Below are 23,962 nucleotides of genomic sequence, written 5' to 3'. Positions count from 1 at the left end.
GCTTATTTCATTTAGCATTCTACTCTCTAGCTCCCTGCCTGTGGTCACACATGGCAAGATTTCATTCTTTTTATGGCTGAGTAATGTTCCACGGTGCATATGTACCGCATCTTCTGTATCCATTCATCTATCTGTGGATGTGGGCTGCTTCCATATCATGGCTATGGTAAATAATGCTGCAGTAAACGTCGGGGTGCATATATCTTTTCAAACTAGTGTTTTCAATTTCTCTGGTTAAATACTCAGTACTGTAATTACTGGATCATATGACAATTCCGTTTTTAATTTTTTGAGAACCCCACTTGCTGTTTTCCACTGGCTCACCAGTTTGCAATTGTTGGTATGTGATTTTTAAAGGAGTAAGGGAGTGCTGCAAAGATTAGATTCAATGGTTTAATCTGAAATTTAGGAGAAAAATGTAGTTTCTATTTCCTAACTATTCAAGATATATTCTGCCTTCACTTCTGTCTCGTAAAGTATTGTGGGCATCTTTTTTAGAGAAACAGTAAACTCTGTTTTCCTAGTATATTAACTATAAATTGAGCACTAATTGTACATAAATTGAGAGGAAGCCTGGATCTGCTTTGTGTTCCGTAAATGACTAATTTCAAGTGAGATGTAATTTACTTGAAAGCCTTTAGGAAAACTTTTTACAATGCAATAACCAGTTAAACAGCATGGCCAACTCTTGTCATTGCTAAGTTATCATCCCACGTGCCCTGTCCCTGCAGCACGAGGAAATAGGAGTTTGCAAGGGCAATGGGACACTCACGTGGTCACCCAGAAATATTTGGCAAGAGAGGATAGTTCTGCGTATTTGTGGATGACCTTGCTATAAGTCACCTGTGTAGTTTATTCTAAGTTTTCCTAATCTAAAGGAATTTAGTGTTTAGTTTTTAACTTGAAGGATTATTTTAATATGCTAATAGCAATATAAGTGTACTTACTATATCTCAACTATATTCTTATCAAAGAAATAAAAGGACATGAAGTAGGTTGATGCATATCCCAGGGAATTTCGAAGTTTGTGTTGCTTTCATTTGTTGTAAAGACTAAATTGAGGTATGATGCTCTCATCTCTGAGAATATGCATTTGTGTCTCAATTCCAAGATTTATAGCCTATAAAAAGGCACATGCTACAATGCATCTTTAACACAAAAAATCATCATATTTGCAAATGCACGTGGCTTCTTAAGAAAGTTGAGTACCACACTACACTGTGAAACTTCTAATATGTGCTTTTCCTCTGCAGATGGGTGCAGAAGGCATGGAAGGAGGTGCTTCTGGAAATCAGCATTCTCGGAAGTTAGTTAGCTTTACCTTGTCAGGTAAGGATGTCTTTAAACATGATGTCCAGTTTGGAAGTGTATAATTTCAAAGGCGTGAGTGGCCATTTTGGTCTATAGATTCTCATATATGATATATGAAATAGTTACTTATATTATTTATTTTATATTATTTGTATTATTTATATTTTTGGTAATGTTCTGGAAATTCAAATATATTTCTTACCATTAGATTATTAATATAAGCTCAGAGATGATTTCTTCCACCAGGTTTTATAGAGATAAAAAGACTATATAAGTGTGTATCATTACTTTAAAAGAACACTGTAGTGTAATATGTGCCTACCCCACAGTAGAACTTTGATTATTGAAAACAAGGTGTGGTTAGCTCATCTAGAGAAAGGAAAAAGTTGGAGACTAAGAAAAATAAGCCAAGGGATGCTCCTATTTCTGTGGAGAAATACACATAAAAGTTGGAAAGCTGATAAGATAATTTTTTTGTTTATTTTCAGGTTAGTGAAATACTGTAATTGCTTGTATATTTATGAAAAACAAAAACAAAAACACTGCTTTTCAGATTGTAAGTTGGAACTCATTTGTGTTTTGTAAGTTTAACTTATTTGAACCCAGCAGTTTAAAAAAAAAAGAATGCAGGAAAAGAAATCAGAGTTTTACACTAAAGGGAAATATTTTTTCATAGAACATCAGTATATACAAACTGAAAACTTGCACACACAAAAAGGACACACATCTATGCATACATATCCTGGATCTCAGAGTAAAATAGGTTTCGTATATAGGTTACGGTGAAATAAATTTGAAAGCTACTGATTTAAGAAAATGATTGGCTTTTAAAAGTCAAGAATGTGCTAAGAAAATCAGTATTTGAAATGGACTTTTAAAACAGACAACGGTGCTACAATCCACACAAAATGCAGACTAACAGATGTCTGTCATTGTAAGATGTTTTGTTTTCACTGTTCCATGGGAGCAGTGCTTCTGAAATTTAAATTAGATTCACTTTTCTTGGCTGCAAAAAGTGTTGTGAATGAAATGACAATTCTCAAGAGTGAGAGAAAACTGATCTTGAAAACAGACATTTCCATGATGCATAATTAGCACGTATGACGAAAGTGTGCACATTAGTTCATTGCTGGCCTTGGCCTTCGGAGTGTCCATTTCTGTTCTGGCATGTTCCTTCTCCTCCATGGGAGGTTGCTTACTATGAAAACCTTTTTTGCTTTGATTCTCTGGTGAATGTCAGAAGTTGTAAACTGGTGGCTAACGGTTCAGATTTGGCCAATACATATGTTTCAGTTGGACCCCTCAGGGTTTAAAATGTATCTAGTTTTTTAGAAGGGTGCTTAGAAGTACCAAGGCTGGTGGTACGCCTCCCTCACCCCCGTTATCTGCATGTCTCCTGAAAACTCTTATTTGACTATGCTTTAGACCTTCACAGTCCTTAGCGGCCACAGGTACAGAAATCCTTCATTTATAGTTTAGGAACAAGGAACCAACCTCCATGGCTCAGAAAATTTCAAGTTTGACCATCCCATGGTTTTCTTAGTTTAGAAGCACTGCCCTCCACTTTCCAGTGATCCGTATCATCCTAAATATGATATACACATACTGATTTTGACTCGAGCGGATGCTAATTAACTCCCCATATAAGCATGACCATCTAGAAGCTGAAAATCCTAGGATATTTTCCTAAAATGTAAGAAATAAGCTTTGTGGCACTCCTAAATGCTGCTGCTTTAACTATAATTTCCTCCACCTTTCCACCTCAATGCACATGGTGGCTGGCTACTTTGTAACTTGTATTTCCTAATGTATTGTCAGGTATTTGCAGATGGTACAGACATGGCCAAAAATTATAGATGAAATCAATTCTGTAATGGTAATTCTGAAAAATTAACCCCCTTGTAGCATGTTGACAGTGAATGGTAATATTTATTAATATTGATTAAGCTCTGTAGAATGGCTACCTGCAGGTGTTCTACTCTTGATTAGGCAAGTGGGCACACAGATAATTAAATTCTACATCTACAACAAAAACTGCACTTAGATGAATATCTTCATCTTCTTCTTCAAATAAGACTTTAAACTAGGATAGTTAACATGTTATATACCTTTGTAACTTTGAGTTCTTTTTTGGTCTGTGAGGTTATGTGGACATTTTTGAGCAATAAAATATGTGAAAGAAAAAGGGAGAAGCACGAGAGGAGCTGAGATGGATAAGGAAGCGGAGTACTCAGACTACAAATAATTGATAATTTCTTGTATTTATTAAGGAAGATTTCTTTGTACAGTGTTCCTTGGGGCCATATTTGGCGCGAGGGCTATTTAATAGTGACAGCTTTCATCCTGGTGGCTTAATCTCCCGAAGGGATGCTTTTTTGTTCAAAGGAATGCTTTGCATGAATAATTCAGCCCTGTCAGGCTTTATAGCAGCCATTTCTGTACATGTTACTCCTCACTGACTGCAAAGAAATCCCTTCTTTAGGAGTTGATTTAATAGCTAAAGAATATTATTCTTTGAGTCTGAGACGAGCATAATCAAGAAAGGTAAGAAAATAAATATGCAAACTGTGTTTTTCTCTTACAGCTATTTTATGCTAACTAAAGCCAAGTGCAAGCATGTAGCATTATTAAGTGGATCGTCAAAGGCAGAGGCTGTATTAGTAATGACTCCACAGCTTGTGCAGTGCCAGGGCTGGGGCTGGAGGGCTAATGAGTTACAGGGGTTTCCCTGAATGCCCGTCTCGCTCCTTACTCATCCTTCCCATCTGCCACTGGTTTTCAGATCAAATACCTTACAGTTTTCATGCAGTGTCCTTAACAGGAGGGATTCTTGGTTGAATTTTTCCACCTTTGCCGACTATTAAAATGGCCTCCTCGGCTGCCAGTTAGCTGTCGCTGGACAACACACTAGACCACAGGTTCTCGTCGGCCATGAGTGAGCCTCCTCCAGGCAGTCCTCCCTGGAGACTACAGTTCTGTGGGCAACCCCAGGCCAGTTTTGTCCTACTAAGAAAGACTGTGTTTCAAGAATGGGCTTGTGGGGCACCTCAATGGCTCCGTTGGTGGGGCCGCTGACTCCTGATCTCAGCTCAGGTCTTGATCTCAGGGTTGTGTGTTCAGGCCCCATGTTGGGCCCATCGTGGAGAAAACATTAAAAAAAAAAAAAAGAATGAGCTTGAGTACGGTGACTCAGGGGACCTCGTATAATTTGGGGTCACCACAAATGACCAATCTGGGTAATCTAAAGGTCTTTGAAGCTTCAGCAACATCTGCAGAATTTCTCTCAGGACCATAGGTCAGAGGGCTGCCTGGACTGATTACAATCGCATCAGGCTACTTAGAAACCGTCTATGACTGCAGGAACTTTAAAGATCACTTAGCTCTTGGGCCAGCCTTACCCAAACGGATATTCTCAGAAAGGTCTTGAGGACCCAGTGGGTCTGGTTTATTGCTTGACATGTTTGCATCCCTTGGCCTGACTCCTTTTAAAAGTATCAGTCTCTCCATGTACCAGACTTTAGCCAGACATTTTGGCCGCTCAGCTAGTGTGAAATGAGAGCTGGCGAATCTAAGACGAGGCTGGGACATTCATCAGGTATGTAGGGTCCTAAACAGTAACCCCATAATTACTTAATACAGCAGGTGGCATTCACATTTTTAAGAAATATTTCTGGCCTCCTTTTCCCCCCAATATTTAATACATTTGTGGAGTATATATGACATTTTAAATGTGGGACAACTGAATGTACTCTCGAGTTTTACCCCAAATTAAACATAGGTCTGTAGTTTCATGTATGTAAGTAGATGATTTAACTTTTCTCTCATGAAAGAACATATGAGCATTCTTTTTGAAAAAATCAACTGTTGCCCAAGAATTTCTCTCAAGACACTGTTTGAAATGCTGGTTGCCAGACCACGTGATGATGCATGTTAGAATCAAAATGGCATCTAGGAAAAGTCCGTTCGGGTGGGTAAGGTGAGGATAAATGTTTGGCTTCACTTTTGTCGCCTGTCAGGAGACCCCCCCTCTGCCGGAATTCGTCATAATCCACTTGTCCTCACTTACCTAAGCGCTCACGGTGTGAGGAACTTGGTTGCTGCTTTGCTGTTGTTTACCCCCCTCTCTTTCTCGCCCGCCCTCCTCTCCTCCTTTTTAGATCTTAGAGCAGTTGGGCTAAAGAAAGGGATGTTCTTCAATCCCGACCCTTATCTTAAGATGTCCATTCAGCCAGGGAAGAAGAGCAGTTTCCCCACCTGTGCCCACCACGGACAGGAGAGAAGGTCCACTATCATCAGTAACACCACTAATCCGATTTGGCATCGAGAGGTAAGATGATCCTCAAGGCTCTTCTCCTTGACCAGAAGTTGGCCAAGTCCTTCTTTGTTCTGCGTATCATTGAGCTGTTTATGAGCACAGCAGGACGACTGAGGGGTCTCCTGCTTCTGTTGGAAAGAGGCTCTGAAGGGAAAGAGAGAGTCCCTTGTGGCCAAGGCCAGGTGTAGAGCAAAACAAGTGAAGTCCTTACCTCAGGAACATGACTTAAGGGGGGGCCAGAAGGCTCAATCATCAAAATTAATATTTTAATGAAATATTTTTTTAACAAAAATCAAAATCAATGCAAAAAAATTCATAATAACATATTAAAATGGCCTCCTCGCCTGGCAGTTAGCTATCATTTTAAATAAGGGCAGGGTCAGTAACTGTGCCTTGCGGCGCCGTGTGAGAGCCTGAGGCAGAAGGAAAAGTCAGTAACACCAATCCTGTTTTTATTTAAAATTTTTCTGGTTTTGTACCTGAAACTGATATAACACTATATGTTAACTAGGTAGAATTAAAATTAAAAACTTTAAAAGCCCTCCCAATCTTTTATGTTTTGTTCTAGTGTATATTCAGTACAAATTAAGGGGATTTCTCTCCCTGTAGGCTTTGGCAAAGGTTTTTTGGATGTCTAGAGTTTGGTTAATTAATAAGGCATTGAAGGACTCGTCATCCTGAGTGAAGGCAGACCGTTGATGCGTTGATGACAGACACTGTCGAGTTCCTCACAGCTACATTATGTTAACTGTCATCTTCGTGCAACGCATCATTTAAATCAAACGAGGGGTTTTCTCATTCGAACTCAGGAAAGTCAAGGAATGAACAGACATTGTTTCTCATTTAGTGAAGAAAGCACAAGCTCTTCCGCCATTTCTCAGAGATCCAAGACATGTTTAACCTACTAGTGTTAGAATGTTTCTGGGTAAACCTTCACTGGGTGTAGGAGTTATACAATGAATGAATCAGATCATTCCCTAAATGTTTAATGACAACAATATGACCTAACAGGTTTGTGGAAATATTTCACTGGGGCGGGAGATAATTCAGGGGACCTAAAACCAATTGGAAAAGACAGGTAAGGCTATTTGTGACTTGTCAGCAGAGCAAGATGTTTCTCCTGAGAAGTTATTGTGGTTATTTAAGTGGATGACATATTGCATATATTCTTACACCTGGTTTAAAAAACTTCTTATGATCTCCAATAGTGAATGACTCTTAAAAGCACAGCACTTAATTTAACACATTTAGAAGCCTAGAAGACGTAACATGCATCTCACTATGAGCTCTAGAAGGAACATAGTGGATATGTTAATGATCCTAGCAATAAGTTTCTTTCGCTAACATTTTATATTTACGAAGATCTTAACCGTGCTATCAGTGTACGCCTAAGAAGGCGGCATAAGGGATGAGATTCTCATCTCTCCATTTCGATAATTAAGAAACTGAAGATTGAAGTGTTCATGTAATAGCTTCTCAGAGACAGAGGTAGTGCTTAAACTCAGCACTCTTATTCTTAGCAAATGTTTTTTCTTTTCAGCAGATTCCTAGACTGCATGGCCCTTGGCAGAACTTCAGTTGTCATGACGAAATAAACTTAGTGGTGCCTAAGTATAAAACTGGCCAGCGCCATTCGCATCACAGTGGTTAAGTGGATAATGTTAGGGAAGGGGCAGTATTGTTCAGGTTAGATTCTGGCCCCATCACTAACTTATCCTGAGATCCTCGTTCTTGAAAATGTTACTCGTAAAGATAACATGAAGGGAATATTGGTGAAAGTCTTTGTAAATGAATAAAGCTTTTTATATTTATTTTATATTCTTATTAATAGCCAATCTGATTTTCTCCAGTGGTATTCCTAAGCAAAACAACAAAGTTTATGTTAACTTCATGTTTTTATTTTTCTGTCCCGTGTGCCTTTTAAATTTTAAGTATTTCCATTTAGACTTGTTTCATTCTCATATTTATCAGAGAAACCACAGTATTCTGTAGATGTTCCTACTTTAGCCATTAAGTGAAAGATTATTTTAATCTATGCTCTACAACTTCTGACTCGCATGGGATGAGGAATTAAAATTGCTGGTAATCAAACACAGCAATAATTCGAAAGCATCCTGTAACAGGATATTAAATTTCAAAGAATTGAGGTACATTAAATGTAGTAAGTACTAAAACTGCATTGTGCACAATTTAACATTTGATAGTGTCTCCTAAAACTGTTGAACCCGGAAGAACTGCATGATTGAAGGGGCTTCTTTTGTCCTGCAGATCCTTAACTGAAGCCTTGTGATCACTGTGAATGCTAACGATTCAAAGTGAATAAAGGATGGACATTGGCTGCAGATATTTCTAGCAAGGTGGACTCTAAGTCAATAGGATTTAAGAGAGAACATTTTCTATAATAATGAAATGATATAATTTCATATTTATCTTTCTTCTGAATCAACATGTTACCTGTTTTTGTTTTCAGAAATATTCCTTTTTTGCACTTCTTACTGATGTCTTAGAAATTGAAATTAAGGACAAATTTGCCAAGAGCCGTCCCATCATCAAGCGTTTCCTGGGGAAACTAACCATTCCAGTCCAGAGACTGCTGGAGCGGCAAGCCATTGGGTAATCAGCCCCCCTTTGTAGGGATCTTGTTGAGATTAGTTTGCACAGAGCAACTGAAATGAAATTTTGTAGTCCTAGGACTTTTCTTACTGAGAAGAATTGGTAAGATAATTCTTTTAAAAAATGAAGTGTTTTTATACTCATTAAGCTGTTTAGGACCAAAGCACTTTGTTTTCATTATATACATTAGCATTATTATTATTATTATTTGGTATCTGTCTTTTCTGAGATGGGCCTATCATTAGCACTTCAGCATCAGAAGTCATAATACTCAACTATTTTTCAGTATATTGAAATCTTTCAGTGAAAGTCTCTCCTAGAGCAGGGTTCTAGTGTCAGGTTCACAGCTCCGTTATGCTAATTAATCCCATCCAGACAACTCACTGTTCCTGAGAAACAAAAACCACTTTGTTTTAGGGCCATTTAAAACAAGACCTTAACTGGTACGAGGTATTATTGTAGAATTCCTAGACCTGTACGTTCATTCAAACAACTAAAGTTTACTCACTCAGAGAATTTAAAATGTGACTTGATGTCTGTTTTCTTTCTGTGAACTTTTTTTAAGTTGTGAATAAACTAGTTAAGAAATCACAACATCCCTTATCGTCAATGGTGCATGTATTTTTACGTGGTCATTTCCAGCAAACTAAGTAACGCCACTGCTCTGAGGTAGCACTGAGCTTACTGTTTTGGTATCTTTTTCATTGTAGGAGAACATTATGAACATACAGCAGTAGTAATAGTAATAGTGGTGGTAGCAGTGATGGTGGTGGTGGTGATGGTGCCGCCATCTTGTTTTGTGCCTTCTTCACTGTAAGAAAACATAAACAAATGGTACTGGTGGTCGTAGTCTCAGTGACAGCACAAGTAATAACAGCAGTGGTAGCAATAATAATAAATAAAAGTAGGGAAACAAAAAAGATGCCTAGAGCTTATTCTGTGTCAGGGATTATGTCCATTACTCTCATTAGCCCATGTAACCTCAACACCTCTGGGAGGTCAGTAGTATGATTATACCCATTTCTGAGATGAGGAATCTGAGGTTAGCCGGCAGGAGGTGGAGCTGGGATTTGAGGGCAGATCAGCCTGCTCTAGAATCCTGGCTTCCTGTGGCACTTCACGGACGGGCAGCCATGCGACATTATTCCAGCTCACTAAGGAAGGTTTCTCATTCATATCCACTCTGCAACTAGTGAACTGTTCTATTTTGGCAAGTCGTAATTAACTTGGGCATTCCTCATCTGAAAAATACAGTGTTTAGACCAGCTGAACTTGAAGGCCCCTTCAAAATCTGAAACTAAGAGATTGTAATGGGTTTTAAGTCTCTGGCCATCAGAGATGATGGGATTTGTGATGGAGCCAGCACATGTGAAGTAGGAACAGTATGCTGAAATTCTAGTAGCCTGGTTTATCTGATAAAGGTTAGGAAATCACAATTTTTGCTTCTGGTAGAGATCATATACATTAGGAAGTTTTTTTAAAGTTATTTTAAGGGTTAATAGAAAGTGGAAGATTTTAAAAAATAAACAAACTATGGTAAATACAATAAATACAGTATATTAATTTATATAATTATCATCATAGTTTACAGAATATATAAGACATATGGTAAAAGTGTGAAGTTATGTACACCAGTAAGAATGGTCAAGGCAATGAAGCTGTTGTTGACTTGCGGGCTTTTCCTTTAGTCTTTTAAACAACTGGACACTTCGAGAACTGCCAGTCCTGAATTGATGTGTATTAGAAGGAAGTCCAGCATGAATTTGTAAAATACTGGAATTATGAAATGTTTCTGCATAGGTATGTTAGAAACATTGTCCGATACAGACACTTGGGGATTTGCTTTATTAGATAAGGAGGACACTACATATTAGGATATCTGCTACTGACACCTAAATATATATTCCTGATCTGATTTTTGCTTTCCACCAAGTAACTGATTCATCTTGAGAAGTGCTGGGCTTCCATTCCTTACATGTTTGGCAGATTGCGGCCCTCAGAAGTAGTTGAGGTTTTATAGAGTGTGGTTTTGTAGGATGAGCTAGAACTTCTTGCTAATTACCTATTTGGAGAGTATTTTTTTGAATGTGACATTTTGCAGCGAGTGGCCCACGTTTGTCCAAAATACACATGACTTTCCTCTGCTTTGTCCCTCCTCTGGTTACATTAGAGAGAGATGCCTCAGGTGGTGAGAGAATTTGGCACTTATTCTTCATAACTGTGTACCATAATAATATATAATGTTCGCGATCATACATCACCGCAAGAAGCAGGATGAGTCAGATGAGACTGGTTAAGAACAAAGATGAAAAAGGGGAAAAAAAGCAAAAAAAAAAAAAAAAAAAGAAAAAGAAAAAACCCAAAAAATAAACAAAAGAGAAATATTTTAAAAAACAAAAAACAAAGATAAATAAAGAAGGAAAGAGGACAGGTGACTCCTCGGATGGGCCCTCAACGACGGATGAAACCCTTAGCTCAACCCTTAGTCTGAATAGGAGGATTTCCTGTATTTGTACGATGAATAGTTGAATTGAGTATCTGGCCAGTTTGGCTAATAAACAGCACTAACACCTGTTAGAATTCTTCTTTCCAAGCAAAGAGTCTCATTTGTTAATTAATTTGTTAAACAAATATGTGTGTATACATATACCGTGTCTACTAAATGTTAAACACGGTGTTCGGTATTGGGGATACGACGGTGAGCAAGACAGATGGACGCAGCTCTTTTCTTACAGTTCCTATGAAACATTTGTTTCCTAGCTCAAATCCTTCCCTTTTATAAATCGTCCGTTATCAACACCAACACGCTGCTGTTACTGGCTGAGGAGAAGAAGATGAGGATCAGTTTCTTTTTAATGTCCAAAGGGATGGGTGAGGAACCACAATGTTGAGGACAGGCCCATGTAATTTGTGGCTAGGTTCATGCCTTAGCGGGCAGAGATCAGGCCCTTCTGTGGGTTAGGTGCTGTCTAAATTCTGGGAAGACCGTGGTAAGAGAAAGAAAAAGGCAGTCCTGGTATGATGCAGCGTATAGCCATTATACAATGTTACTTGAACACTTTAATGTAAAAGTGGTATAACTATACTAATGGTAAGAAATGCCTGTATACCCCTTTGCAGAAAAGATTTTTGAAAAATACCGGCTGAGGTAGGAAAGGCAGGATCAGAATAGCAGTTACATTTAGATGAGCCATGAGTAAATCACGGCATTGAAATGCGTGCTGCTGAAAGCGGCCTAGAACCGCTGAGAAGACAAAGCGGGACGGTGGTATGTGACTGCAGAGCGGGGGGTTCGTGGTCAGATGAATCTGTGTTCTAATCCCGGTTCTGTCCCGCAGTGCTTGTGTCAGGCCTCAGATGAGTCACCCACCCTCCCCACACCTCGGTGTCCTCCTCTAGAAAACAGAGCTGCCACATGCCTCCCAGGGTGGCTTTGCCTCTGCAGGCAAAGCCCTTAGCAGAGTGTGCGTGGCCCACGGGAAGCACTCACTCTGGGAAGCGAAAGCATTTTAAAAACATCCAGACAAAAACTGTCACAATGTTTCTAGGGAAGAAAAGAAAAAGAAAGAAGAAAATAATCTTACAGTTTTAAAACATTCTTGCTAAGAAGTCAGAAGGAGTCCCAAGAGCTGAACCCGGATTTTGCAGTCACACGTGTTCTTTTAAAGGGGTGACGTCTGTGCGGAATTATCCTGAGAAGGTAGAGACGGACAAACAAAACAGTGACATGTGCTAATAACGCACGGCAGACTAGTGACTCTAAGCGGCACAGTCGTGCAAATAGCAAGCAAAGGCGTTGTTTTCCTTCTGAAGTTGCCAGTAGAGGGCAGTGTGAGAACACTGTGGGTGATTTCATGCTCTCCTTTGGTTATTTTCTTGTATGAAGAAAAAATCAGATTGAGAATGAAGGTTGCTTCATACAAGGTCATGATGTAATTGCATTTGACTTTGATCAAATAAACAGATTGAGGCCGGAATGGGGGGCCATGGTAGTCAGGGACAGACACTTCCCATCCTGCCGTCTCCCAGCTTCCAGCTCCTATGCCTCAAGTACACTAGCGAAGGGTCCCCATGTCCTTGTGTGATAGTCCTTACCTGTCGTGTCCTTGTAGGACCAGTTTCCTATTCTGCTAAATGCTGAGCAGCCAGGCCCTCTACACTTTTATACCTCAGTCAAAAAATGCCAAAACCCTTCCCAGCTCCTTGATGATCTTTCCCTGGTTGCTGTTAGCAGTGAGAGAGCGAATCAGTCCCTGTTTAAGAAAATCATGTGATACTGTGTTGTGTTTTCAGCTTCTAACAAGATTTTGTTGCATCCTGGGGTTTATAAGTATTCCTTTGTGGGAATGAATCATATTACGTTGGATTATAACAGGCTTTGGAGCGTTGTATTTTCTGGTGAGTCGGAAAGTGTTAAGAGAAGTGCGTGAGATTTGCGGGTGGCCTGCTGGAGGAGGGGAAGGCCGACAGCGGTGTAGTAAGGAAAGAACCATTTCTCCTTTTACAGTGATCAGATGCTCAGCTACAACCTTGGCCGCAGGCTCCCAGCCGACCACGTGAGCGGGTACCTCCAGTTCAAGGTGGAGGTCACGTCTTCTGCGCACGAAGGTGAGAGAGCTGTATGACTATGTCGCTGTGGGAAAAACTCGTTCAGTCTCAGTCCATTGTCCATTGACATTGGAACAGAATTTGAATTTGTGTCCTGTTCCGAAACTAAAATAGCTAATCCGTGATTACGTCCTGAAGTTACCCAAGCAGATGGGCAAGCTTGTTTCTCAAGAAATCTCTTAGGTTTACGCCTCAGTTGGGAAACTGAATTCTAGAATTTCTAGGAGTAGTGAATGCAGACACTTCATCAGTCACACTGACCAAAAGATACTCGTTCAGTAGTGAGTCGCTCATCGTTGCCAGACAGTGAAACCGTGAAGAAGGCTTGCCGGGATGGCCGAGTTTGTTGAACTGAGGGCGGGCAAAGGGATTGAACATTAGAAGTTTTTTGTTTTGTCATGACCGCTTTGTTTGAATACATGCTGTTTTCTCCTTCAGATGCTTCTCCAGAAGCTGTTGGCACAATCCTTGGGGTCAACACTGTGAATGGAGACCTCGGAAGCCCTTCTGATGAGGAGGACATGTCGGGGGGCCATCACGACGGCCCCGTGTGTTCCAATGGGCCGGTGTCTGAGGACAGCGCTGCTGACGGGACGCCCAAGCATTCTTTCAGGACTAGCTCGACTCTGGAAATGGACACAGAGGAGTTAACCTCCACGTCGTCGCGGACCTCACCCCCCCGAGGACGCCAGGATTCACTCAATGATTACTTAGATGCCATTGAACACAGCAGCCATTCCAGGCCGGGCCCGGCCTCCTGCTCGGAGAGGTCCATGGGCGCGTCGCCCAAGCTGCGGAGTAGTTTCCCCACCGACACGAGACTCAACGCCATGCTGCACATCGACTCCGACGAGGAGGACCACGAGTTCCAGCAAGACCTGGGCTACCCGTCTTCCTTGGAGGAGGAAGGAGGCTTGATCATGTTCGGCGCCACGTCGAGAACGGACGACGCGAGCCTGACGTCGCAGACGAAGCCGGAGGACCCCCCGGCGGAGGCGGAGGCGGAGGACGCGTCCACGAACGACGCCGCGTCCTTGGAGGAGAAGCCGGAACACCCTCCCGAGCCGGCGGAGGCCTCGCTGCCCGCGGGCCCGGCCCCCGAGGAGAGCGAGGACGGCGCGGAGGCCCGAGCGGGCGGCGAGCAGGGCGGCGGCGAGCAGGAGGCGGACCAGGCGGCGAGCGGCGCGGACGCGGCGGCCTCGGACGCGGCGGCCTCGGACGCGTCGGGGGGAAGCCGCCGCGCCGCCAGCGAGGCCGAGTCCCTGGACCAGGGCTCGGAGCCGTCGCAGGTGTCGTCGGAGACGGAGCCCAGCGACCCGGCCAGGACGGAGAGCGTGAGCGAGGCCAGCACCAGGCCGGAGGGCGAGAGCGACCTGGAGGGCGCCGACAGCTCCTGCAACGAGAGCGTCGCGACGCAGCTGTCGTCGGTGGACACGCGCTGCTCCTCGCTGGAGAGCGCGCGCTTCCCCGGGACGCCCGCCTTCTCCTCCCAGGACGAGGACGACGGAGCCGGCGCCGCCGAGCCCGCGGGTGGCGCCGCCGGAGGGTCCCCCGCGTCCCTGCGCGCGCCCAGCCCTTCGCCGGGGGCGGCGGCGCCCGGGGCGGACGAGGAGGCGCCGGCGGAGGACTCGGCGGATCCGGGGGCCTCGGGCCCTGCGGCGCGGCAGGAGGAGCCCGGGGAGGTGTGGCGGCGGCGGGGGAGCCTGGAGGGAGCGGCCGCCCCCGAGAACCGGCCCCAGGAAGACGGCGACGCCGGGGAGGCCCGCGGGGCGTGCGAGGGGGCGGCGGCCCAGGAGGAGGGCGCGGCCGGAGGTAGGAGCGGCGGGGCTCGGGCTCCGGCCGCCGCGCGAGGGGAGGCCCCGGTTGTCCCTCGTGTGACTCGTGCTGCGGGTCTCGCGTCCGAATTCTGCCCGTGGGCTCCGCGGGTCGCTTCGTCTTCCGAATGGATCTTCCACGGTGGGAGGGAGAGGCCTGTCCGTGCGTCCGCGGCTCCACGCGGGTCTCCGCCGCGCCCGGGTTTCTGAGCAGAAACGCAGCCGGGCCGGCGCCGTCGGGGGCGGGTAGCGGCTTCGGACCCGCGCGGGTCACCGGCCCAGCCGGACCGAGGCCGCGCCCTGCGTGCGCCACGGCGTTTCCGACTCTGCGGCGCGGAAAGTGCCACCAAGTTGGGTGCTGCCTCCTGACACGGAGGATCGCGCTGTCTGAGCGTCGGGGACGCGAAGTCACACCCACAGTTTGTATTTTGTCTCAGTGAACGCGGCTGGGCACCGTTTCCTTCGAGGCCCCAGAAAGTCCCAGAATAATTCCTGCGCCCGAAGAGCCCAGACGCAGAAACGGGAATGAGTTTCCTTATTCTGCAGCTTATTATTATTATTATTTATTATTATTTTTTACCTAAAGTGTCCCTTTCTTCTCTCCTCCTCCTGTTCTCCTTTTCTTCTTTCTGTTTCCTTCATCGTCTTGTGGCCACGATGGGCCCCTGAAGGCCTGGGGCGTGACCGGGACCAGCCAGGAGGGGAAGCGGCGGGGGGGGGGGGGGGGGGTGCGAGGGACATTCCTCCGCAGGACCCTCTTCTGCTGAGCGCTCACCTCCGGCTCTTTTCTTCTGCTTCTGGGTCGAGAGACAGAGAGACAGAGAGAGACAGAGAGAGGCGGAGACAGACAGACAGACAGACAGACTTGGTCCCGGATGTATGTTAGCTCTGGTAGTTGGTTGGGTTTGGTTTGGTCTTTCACAGAGACTGTTTTGACACTGAAGGGGAAAACGCGACCCAAGCCCCTTTTTCTCTTTAATCCTAGGTTCTCAAGCCAACGGCCACCAGCCATTGAGATCGCTGCCATCTGTGCGCCAGGACGTCAGCCGCTACCAGAGGGTGGACGAGGCTCTCCCGCCAAGTAAGCCCCTGTTAGCGCGCAGGGGCATGCTCAAGGGCGCACCTCAGGTCCTTTCCACAGGCCCGGAGGGCGGATGCCGGTTGCCTGAGAGGACGGGCCCTCAGGGCTGCCCCTTAACAGAGCAGCAGCAGGTGGGGAAGTTGGGAGCTGAGGACTCTGGCACTGTCCTGTTGGGGGGGGGGGCAGCGGGGTTGGGGTTGGGGGGCAGCACACACTGTAATAGAGTCTGTGCTGTAATTGAGGAAACAGAACCACATATTTGGGCCAGTTGAGTTCATAATAGAAAATTTTAAAAATTACGCCTGACAGCAGCATGAATGTTCAGTCAGGAGACAAACTGGTACGATCTCTAAGAAGAGCCTCACTCTATGGGATTTACTTCTTTCTGTTCACTTATAGCATTTTAGGTCATTAAGTGCAATGTTCTGGTCTTTTCCTTGGGGATATGCAGAGAAGTGTGAGTAATTTCAGGCATTGGTCTACCATTTATGTGGATCATGACAGTTTTCTGGGCTTTTGAAAGATAAGTCATTTCTTTCTTTTAAGAAACATGTGACACTTAAAGGGGGATGGTTGAGCATGAGGGATTCTGGGAAAACAGTTGTACAACCTGTATCCGCAGGTCTGAGTGATACCCATGGCCAGTTATAATCTGGACATCATCCAAGTTCTGTTTAACTGTCTAGGATCCGTTAAAGCAGTATTTCTCTTTAAGAGCAAGTATTTTGATGAGTAGTAACAAAGCCCAGTAAATTCTGCTTATAGGGGAACACATTGGAAAATATATCTTTCTGTGTTATTGCTTTTCCTTCTTATTCAGTCTCTCAGCTCTCCCATCCTATAGGTGATCCTAGCAAGAAGCTGATGCCGCTATATTTTAAAAAATGGTGGGACAGGGGTGCCTGGATGGCTCAGTGGTTTTAGGCTCCTGCCTTTGGCTCAGGTCTTGATCCCAGGGTCCTGAAATCGAGCCCCACATCGGGCTCTCTGCTCAGCGGGGAGCCTGCTTCCTCCTCTCTCTCTGCCTGCCTCTCTGCCTACTTGTGATCTTTCTCTGTCAAATAAATAAATAAATAAATAATCTTAAAAAAAAAAAAAGCAACAATTTGTTAAAAATGGTGGGACATAAGAACACCTGGGTGGCTCAGTACATTAAGCGTATGCTTTCAGCTCAGGTCATGATCCCAGGGTCCTGGATCCAGCCCGAGACCACCTTCCTACTTCGGGGGGGCGACTGTTTCGCCCTCTCCCTCTGTTGTTCCCCACCCCCACCCTGTGCTCATGTAAGCTTCCCATCTGGCTCCCTCCTCAGTGGGGGTCTGCTTCTCCCTCTGCCCTTCCCTCTGACAGGCTCTCTCTCTCAAATTAAAAAAGAAAAAAATCTAAACAAAAATGGTGGGACATAAAGGCGGAGGTGCAGGAATATACATTCATAGGGCTGAAATGCTGAGTGCTTAGTTTTGGTGAGTGTTAACAAAAAAGCTGAATGGTACTGCGTACAATTGGCCAAAATATTGGCTTGATTCTTTGGAAATTCTGTTGTGAAGAGCTCCTCCCTTTGCTTATGTACTTTGATAATTGAGGGTGGTTATTTATAGGAGATACATATTTTAAGCAACTTTTAAAAATAGCCCCAGAGATTAATTAACCAGTGTGTCATCTGAAGCAGGTAGAGGAATAGAAAAATTTCCTTATTGTTTACCCTGGGAGAAAAGATTAGAGATGGAAAAGAAAAATACCCCTGGGAGGTAGTTGGATATAATAGGAAAAAAATGAATTGGAAACATGAAGAGAGGATTCTGGAAGACCTTTGTTTGTATGTGTCTGTGGATTAGTAGTAATTCGAGTTTCTGAGGCGTTGCATCACATCAGAGTATGGGTAAATGGCATCTTCTGGCCACATCTAGTTGCTCTGAATTTTATTGAACAATGATTTTGGTTTCCGGTTTGCATTTGATAAAGGCAAGTACTTTTCTGCTGAATCTATGGCTGTTATTTGTGATATTTCAGTGCGTTTGTTTAAACATTGATATTTGCATTATATAAAATTTAAGATTAAAAAACCAGTTGGTTTATTTTAATAAGTTGATTTATTTAAGAGCAAAAAAGCAATTTAATAGTGTATCCAATTTAATCAGTGACTGAAAAGGAGAAAATTCTTTCTTTAAAAAGTATTTTTTTGAGATTATTTATCTGACAGGGGTGCGTGGGTAGCTCAGTGGGTTGAGGCCTCTGCCTTCAGCTCAGGTCATGATCCCAGGATCCTGAGATCAAGCCCCGCATGGGGCTCCCTGCTCAGTGGGGAGCCTGCTTCCTCCTCTCTCTCTCTGCCTGCCTCTGCCTACTTGTGATCTCTGTCTGTCAAATAAATAAATAAAATCCTTAAAAAAAAAAAAAAGATTATTTATCTGACAGAGAGAGTGGGAGAGAGCATGGAGGAGGGATTGAGGGAGTGGGCGAGAAAGAAATAATCCTCAAGTAGACTCCCCAGGGAGTGTGGAACCCCCATGCAGGGCTCCACACAGGGCTCACTCCCAGTATCCTGAGATCATGACCTGAGTGGAAGTCAAGAGCTGACCGCTTAGACTGACTGAACCCCTTGGGTGCCCCCAGAAGAGAAAAATTCTTAATCCCTGTTATGCAACTTACAGATTTGGGTTTTTCTATGATCAAGGATAGGTTACAGATTATGGTCGAGCCTGATTACTGTTTGGCTCTGTCCTCACGCTGTTTTGGCCCCTCCTGTTCTCAGGTCTGTCTCATCCTTTTAACGCCTTATTTAATCACGTGACTGCTCTGCTAGCTGTCTGTCCCCAACCTAACCAGTTCTCTGCCTTCCTTTTCTAACTGGACAGCTCTGCTACCACCTCGGGCCATGCCTCCGACTTGGAGCTGTGGCATTCCACATTCCACACTGTCTTGTGCCTTCTGCCTTCACGCAGGGTCTCCAGAGAGGCTTGGCCATGGGGCGCCTGGTCGGATTGTACAGAGTAGTCTGTGCCTTGAATGACCTGGCTAAGAGTTGTGCTATTAACACTGTGAATTATGACACTCAAACGTACCTAGTGTTTCATAGTTTACAGAGCATGTTTACCTACTTTATTTTTTATTCTTTGTTACGCTTTTATGAAGTAGGTCAAGTGGGTAGAAATTGGCTAAAATGATTCTTTAATTTCATTGATGGAGAAATTGAAGCCCAGATAAATTAAGTAACTTGTTTCCGATCTCTACTTCACTAGTTGAGACAAGGAAGTCTTAAACAACTTCCTTGTCCTCTATCAGGTATTCTGATCTGAGATGAGAAGGGAAGGGACTCTGGTGCGAGTAGATGAATGTAAATTTTGAAAGTTACCGAGCAGCAGAGTAGTGGCATATGTGATGGTGTGCCACCTGCTAGATACAAGCTTCACCTTAAATAAGAGGTTTTGGGGGCTTCACTGAAGCTTTCTTCCATCGTAGTATTTTGAGGTCAGACCTAAGAAGGCTCAAAAAGCACTCAACTTTCTTCTCATTCTGCTGGATTAAGATTACTCAGCAGGACTTCCCAGGGGCCCTGGAGTCTAAGAAAAGTGGTTGTGGCGACAATGTGAGCATCGCCCAGACAGGTTTGCTCTCTTAAGCCTTTGTATCAGACTCAGAAGCACATTTTCCTCCTTATGTGGGTCACTGTACACAGCCCTCAGCAGGGCAGGCTGATCATTGTCCCTTGGGCTTTGATGCCCTCCCCCCATTCTTGATTCTTGCTTTTCTTTTCCTAGTTATTAACTGTTGTTACTTGAGCTTATTTTCACCTTAAGAACCTTGTGTACTAACATATAGCGAGGAAACCACAGCAAACTTGGGCTTCTCTCTGAAGATTTATAGACAATGAAGGGGATCAGCGGTGTCCCTTGCTGTACCTTTTCCCTGTCACAGCTGATCATGGGGTGGTCTGTGCATCAGTGTTACAATGTAGTCTCTGGACGTCTGTTTGGTCTCTTTTTATGTAAAGCAGTTTTCCATGTTTGTTTGCTTCTTTGTCTAGTCTGATTCCTCCTATCTCGGGAACTGGGACCTGATCTTGGACTTGGTCTAGAGATGACAAAGCTGTAGCAATGTTCTACCGATTGTTTTTAGAATCTTACTCTTGCTTCAGGCCACGGGCCCTGTGATATGACCTTGTGAGCTGTGTAACGCCAGCCCTTGGCTGAGAGAGGTTCTCGTGATCCATATGATACGACTCTGTACAACTCCAGGTCTTAAGGGCAGCACGGCAGTGGGGAGGGCCTTCCCTGGAAATGGCTTAAATCTGAGTCCGCACTGAGGGCCTTCAGAATTTGCTGATCTTTTTTTTATTTATTTTTTTGGTGTTCCCAGATTCATTGTTTATGCACCACACCCAGTCCTCCGTGCAATACGTGCCCTCCTGATCTTCTGAGGGGATGGACGGCCCTGGCTGCTGGAGGCAGGTCAGGGTCGATGAAGCCCACTAGAATGTCATCAGCATGCCAAATCTTGGTCGTCTTAGCGTGAAGATAAGCTCAGCCCCTTCTGAAAAACTTTCATTTTATTTTTCTTTCTGGCTATGGTATAATTGTGACTTAATCTCTTGCTGCACTGGGGACAAAAAGGAGCTGTTGAGTGTTTTTCCCCAAGAAGGGTAGGAGTTAGGAATGGGATTAGACTCTAAATGAACCGTCTAGATTAGTGGACCCTGGTAGGATCCCAGGGTTCTTGCCACGGTGTTAGGACCAGCACACTACTTAGGTGGTAGGTTCAAATGGGCAGGTCTGGAGAAACACAGGAGAATGTTTATCATTTTTTTGTGGTTGTGCTGCACTTTCATTATTAAAGCATCCTTTGAAATGAAAGTTTAAAATAAGGCTGTGAATCTGAAAGGTATAATTAATCTAACTTTCTACTATGTTTAAGGCTAGGGGCTCTTATTTTCTAGATCTTAAAAGTGAGTTTTAAGAGCCGAATTGATACTTTTAATCCAAAAGCTACTTTCTTTAAAAATGGATTTACGGTCCACCATAGACAGCTATTTGAGATTTTTAAATCTTTTTTTTTTTTTAAATATGATATACAGACAGAAAAGAGCACATTCCGCTTGCTAAATCCTCCGAACCTGAACATATGTGTATGTCAGTGCCCCATCACTGGGGCCTGGAAGTCTCTTTGGGCCCCTTTCAGTCACTAACCTGCCTCCTGAAGGGGAAATGGACCTACTGAGCTGACTCCCCAAATCACAGATAAGTTAACTTACTTTTGTACTTTGTACAAATGGTATATACCTCCTTGAGTGTTGAAATAAGGAAAAACTAGTCTTTAAACACAGCTGTCCGTCATCTACCACAAAAGCTTAATTTTTTCCTTAGAATACCTTCAGTTCATTATAACTTCATCATCTCACTCTGTGGTAAAACGCCATGGATTATATAATTTCTTATACTGGTTTATACATTTACTTCCCAATGTTCAGTTTCCTCATATTTCTAAACCCAGTTATAACTCATTCAGGTCCCACTCAGGTCCTCTCAACCCCTTGGTTCACACGGTTCATGCTTCCCCCGAATTGCCCTGCTTTCTGTCACCGGTCTTCTTCCCAGTCTCAGCACACCATGCATGTGTTCACGGCCTCATGTCATCACCAGCTGGACGGTCCAGTGGAGACCAAGGTCTGGTGTGAGAGGACTGGGAAAAAAGCCTGATGAGATGAAGAGGGATCCCAGGGACGCCCCCTGTTCCCTTCCCACATCTGCTGATTCTCAAAGTTGGAAGTAAGACTGTCCTTGCTCCGTCTCCCTCCGGGGCCCTGCCTAGGGATTAGCGCTGTGACCGTGGCCTTGGTGTACTTTTACACACTTTCCAACTCTCATGGCCCCTGTTGCCCAGCCGTTGAAAGGGGGCTGTTCTGTTTGAGTCTCAGGGTGTCTCCCAGTCCAGCGGCTCTGGGATCTCAGTTAGAGTCTTTTGGATGAAGTTTTGTTTCTCGTGAGCGTGTATGTCATGACCTCTTAGAAATCTAGCATTAACACCATGGATTTGTCTAGTAACTTAACTGCTTTAAGTGCTTATAAATTTATGTCAGCGTTCCTCAGATTTTAGTGTGTCTAGGAGTCACTTAGAATGGTTGTCAAAAATGTAGATGACAGAGTCCGAGCTTCAGCTAGTCTGACCTTGCCCATCCAAGGCATGGCCTGGGAATCTGCATTTTTATTGATCCTCAAAGTGATTCTGATACCTTCTGCCAGAGTCCCACACTTTGAGAAGCATTTCTGTAGGTAACAGTTCTCAAACCTTGTTATTGCCATGAAGCCCTTTATGCAAATAAAATCTTGTGTGCAAGACCAGTAGGCACAAGAGGTAATACTGGGGCTACAGTGGCTGACACTGGCTTGGCAGGTCCTCAGGACCTCAAGGCCCCTGGCTCTATACAGCTAAATTAATTAGAGTTTAGTTTGCAAATGCAGGCCCAGACATGAGATGTTGATAGGTTCTTACTAAACCTAATGTAGAAAAATGGGTGTCATTTTGAAGATTCTTACAATTTGAAAACCGAAAGGGACCTTAGCTAGGTATCATTCTGCCCTCTGATTTTTCAGGTAAAGAAACTGTGGCTCAGGGATGTAGTGATTTGTTGAAGGTCATGGAACAAAGGTGTGACAAAGCCATGGCTGGAAGCCCCAGGCCTTCTGCCTCCCACTGTGGTGCACACATCCCAATACATTGTTCTCAGATGCATTGTGCCCTGATTGTACACCCCATTTTACAATATGGCAAGACAAGGAAGCCTGTCTGATTTTATCATGGTCTCTGATGCTGGGCAGTGAGTTTTCATATGCTTACTTGTATCAAGAATAAACTAGGCCCAGTATAAAAATTTATAATAAACCATACCCACCTCTCTCCACCCTGCAAGGAAACTTTGGTAGATAAATTAGAGAGCTGATCTTCCTACAGACACCTCTACTGTCTTTGGATGGAAGGGTACACTTGGGTAAGAGTCAACAATAGACAGCCTTTCCAACCTAATGCTAAGCCTCCACTTGAAATCAGCAAGACAGCATTTCTCTTTATGGGATCTTAAGTAACCTCGGTGTAAAGGTCGGACATCTGATAGGGCTAGTCTTAATGGGCACCAATGTTCCATGTTCTCTGAAAGCAAATTTTCGGACCTCATTTCCTTATTCTTCTCATCGCACACAGCGATGTCTTTGTTGAAACACATTAGGGCTATTCCTGGAGTTTGTGGGAAGTGACCCCAAGAATCATTCTTTGTTATGATTTTATGTTATTGAAGCTACTTGTTCTTTGAGCTCACACTGTGTGTAATGTGTAGTGGTAAATCTATGTGGAGATCCCCCACTCTCCCTCCTCACCCATTTTGTTACCCATATGGCCTTGATAGAGACCATATTCTGTGGGGTAAATTCCTGTGTAGTTTGTTCAAGGAAAAAGTTCTATCTTTGAAGATAATTTTTTTACTTTCTTTTGTCAGAAAATGGAAAGTAGGCCACAATAGTGTTTTCTTTTCTGCTTTAATGGCCAGAAAACTTAGAGCCAAAGTTGAGTTATAAACTTATCTTGGGAGCTTGGCAGCCCCTCTCTTTCTACTTTTTTTTAGTTGGTTTCTATTCTGTTTTTTATCCCTAATTGACCTATTCTACATTTTTTAAATTAAAAGCTACTGTAGACACTTTTGGGGAAAGAAATGGCCCTTTGTTTTCTTGTGCATTTGAGTTACATATACTATGTGCTTGAGTCATCCTGGCTTTAATGAGATGGAGTAATTGGTTCCAAAATCTTTGAGATGGGAAAGTATGCAAAGAGCAGAGCAAAACAATGGAATAGATCAAAGAATTTTTGGAAAATGGTTCCTGAAAATTCTCTAATGGAGTTCCTATTTGTCAGCTTACGGCAGGCTGATCAAGAGGTCTTTTGGAAACGGCTCATTGATGGGATTGCGACTGTTTCCAAAGAATTCAGATTTGGCAGGCTGGTTCGTTGTGAGTCTGTGTTACCTTGGAGCATGAGTGGCACTGATTCACTTTTTTGTCTGTGTCGTGCTTTTTCTCAGCCCAATTTTTCTTTTTCTCAGCCCAATTTTTCTTTTTCATGCCATTTGTCATAAATTACAGTGTGCTGGGATCAACAAAAACAGATCTTTCCACCCCCAGCCCTCCACTGAGGCAGCCGCTGCCAACTAGGCTCTACCATTCAGAGCCTTCCAACCCT

General features: G+C 43.8%; 1 protein-coding gene across 4 annotated transcripts in view; it reads left to right on the top strand.

Annotated features, from left to right (window-relative positions):
* Window positions 1-23,962, top strand: part of HECW2 (HECT, C2 and WW domain containing E3 ubiquitin protein ligase 2) — a 224,044-nt gene that overhangs the window by 91,473 nt on the left and 108,609 nt on the right. For all 4 annotated transcript variants that reach the window (XM_045078498.1, XM_045078497.1, XM_045078499.1 and 1 more), the window contains 6 exons: window positions 1,254-1,329; window positions 5,469-5,638; window positions 8,097-8,239; window positions 12,747-12,847; window positions 13,286-14,659; window positions 15,647-15,742. In XM_045078498.1, coding sequence (XP_044934433.1) covers window positions 1,254-1,329; window positions 5,469-5,638; window positions 8,097-8,239; window positions 12,747-12,847; window positions 13,286-14,659; window positions 15,647-15,742 — 1,960 coding nt within the window. The remainder of the gene's footprint in view (window positions 1-1,253; window positions 1,330-5,468; window positions 5,639-8,096; window positions 8,240-12,746; window positions 12,848-13,285; window positions 14,660-15,646; window positions 15,743-23,962) is intronic.

The sequence above is a fragment of the Mustela putorius genome, unplaced genomic scaffold, assembly GCF_011764305.1.
Source record: "Mustela putorius furo isolate JIRA1106 unplaced genomic scaffold, ASM1176430v1.1 tig00000275_pilon_pilon_pilon, whole genome shotgun sequence".
In the NCBI taxonomy this organism is placed as follows: Eukaryota; Metazoa; Chordata; class Mammalia; order Carnivora; family Mustelidae; genus Mustela; species Mustela putorius.
Note: the sequence above shows the minus strand (reverse complement) of the source record. Positions and strands in the feature narration are given on the sequence as shown.